Source organism: Lolium perenne, chromosome 7, assembly GCF_019359855.2.
Source record: "Lolium perenne isolate Kyuss_39 chromosome 7, Kyuss_2.0, whole genome shotgun sequence".
Classification (NCBI taxonomy): domain Eukaryota; kingdom Viridiplantae; phylum Streptophyta; class Magnoliopsida; order Poales; family Poaceae; genus Lolium; species Lolium perenne.
In genome coordinates this window covers 124,532,808-124,534,931 of record NC_067250.2, presented here as the reverse complement: position 1 = coordinate 124,534,931, position 2,124 = coordinate 124,532,808, and the positions used below count along the sequence as shown (strand labels likewise).

General features: G+C 53.8%; 1 protein-coding gene across 1 annotated transcript; it reads right to left on the bottom strand.

Moving 5' to 3' along the window:
* Nucleotides 1–890: 890 nt before the first annotated feature.
* On the bottom strand, nt 891–1,265 carry LOC127318522 (phosphoenolpyruvate carboxylase kinase 2-like). Its single transcript, XM_051349002.1, has one exon. It carries the CDS (start codon nt 1,263–1,265, stop codon nt 891–893), a length of 375 nt encoding a protein of 124 aa, XP_051204962.1.
* Nucleotides 1,266–2,124: the final 859 nt, after the last annotated feature.

Here is a 2,124-nt window from a genome sequence, read left to right as displayed (position 1 = left end):
TTCTCTCGATCGGGAATGTACTCTCCCTTTCTGACCTTTTCAATTGCATCTACAAGCTTCGGTACAATTGCCTCAATTTTTCCTTCCATTTTCCCTTCGCAACGATCAACCCTGTCTTTGGGTCCAACCCTGCCCCATGAGCGAACAACCAGAACTTGGACCGTTCGGGCCAGTCCCATGTCTGTGGAGTGATTCCATGATCCATCAGTTTATTCTCAAACGCTGTCCACTTCGGAATGGCACTCTTGTAGCCACCTGACCCCAAATGATGCGAAAGTTTCTTCTTTGCAGCATTTTCGGTATTTTTCTTCGATCGGGACACAAAAGTAGACGATTTCTTATACTCCTTAAATGCGGCCCAGTGATCTTTTATCTTCACTAGATTATCATCGAATACTGGATCTTCATTCTTATATTTGTCCCATAATTTTTTCTTGAAGCTCTGGAATTGTATGGCCATCTTCTTCCATGTCCATTCCTTGACTTTATTCTTCTGGCCTTCCGTCATGTCTTCCGGTAGGCTGAACTTTGTCATGAGCGTGTCCCAAAGAAATTTTTTCATCGCGTCGTTGACATAACTAGCACCACTCTCCGGGTTCTTCGGCTTATGCCACTCTTGAATGCTGATCGGTACATGGTCCCTAACAATAACTCCGGATTGACTTGTAAATTTGCGGCAAAACTCCTTGGGCTCCACTGGTTCACCATTATCCTTGAATGCCATGAGGGCTAACCTGCCCTCGCACTTTAGCACCCGCGTCGGGCCTCGTTTTGATCTAACAGACTTGCTCGATGATCCAGAAGGCTAAAAGAAAAAATTATTCGTTAATAAGTGCAATACAAATAAATGAATGCATCTAGGGATGAACATATAGACTAATCGATCATATTCAGTCTCGGAGCACGGCCTCGAAGATCTCCGGGGTGGTGGCGCCATAGAAGGGGACGGTCCCGGAGAGCATCATGTAGAGCACCACCCCAGCGCTCCAAATGTCCACCTTCTCGCCGTACTCCCTCCCGGCGACTACCTCAGGCGCGACGTCCCCGAACCACTCCGCGGACCCAAAGTCGCCGAGCTTGAGCGCGCCCATGGCGGCGTCGAAGAGGAGGTTGTCGGGCTTGACATCCCGGTGCGCGACCCCGCAGCGGTAGCAGGGCGCGCATGCCTTCCCGGACGTCGTCCTCGACCTGCCCTCCTGCGCGCGCGTCGTGCCGCCCGCCTCCGACCGCCGGAACTGCCTCCCCAACCGCCCCGCACAGCGCATGACGCAGCAGTGCGCCGCCTTCTACGCCCGCCCGTCGACCGTGCCGCCTTCCACCGCAAGCCCTTCGTCCCGCCTCCGCCGTGGGCGTTGCCCTTGCGCCGCCGCGGGCGCCGCCGCATTTCATCGAGCACCTAGAGCGCGTCCGGGATGTGCTCAGCGCGGCAGGGAGGAAGACGCGCGTCCGACGGCGACGACGACGGCGTAGGCGTGGCGACGGCGTGGCTGCGGTGTGCGGCTGCTTGCGCGGTGAGGGGAGCGGCGTGCGGGCGAGGGAAGGAGAAAGGGGAGGGGATGGCGACGGTGGCCGGCGTGGAGAGGAGGGAAGAAGCTTACCTTGCCGGCGCGGGGAGCTGCCGCACGCGGACGACGGCGACGGCGATGGCGTGGCGACGGCGTGATCGCGAATCGCGGCGCGGCGTGGCTCGGACGGCGGCGCGGCGTGGCTGCGACGGCGGCGTGGTTCTGACGGGCATGCGCGCTGGCTACGATGCGTGATGTCGATTTGGGGATTTCCCCTCCCGCGCGCCTAAGTTAACACAGGGGAGGGGCCTTTGGTACCGGTTGGTACCACCAACCGGTACGAAAGGTCTTTCGTACCGGTTGGTGGTACCAACCGGTACCAAAGGTTTTTTTTTGTTTTTCTTTTGCTGTTTCTTTTGTTTTTCTTTTTCTTTTCTTTTTCTTTCCTGTTTCTTTTGCTGTTTCTGTTTCTTTTCTTTTTATTTTCTGTTTCTTTTCTTTTGCTTTTCTATTTCTTTTTTCTATTGCTTTTCTTTTTTTTCTGTTTCTTTTCTATTCCTGTTTCTTTTTCTTTATTTTCTATTTATTTTTTCTATTACTTTTCTTTTTCCTTTCTTTT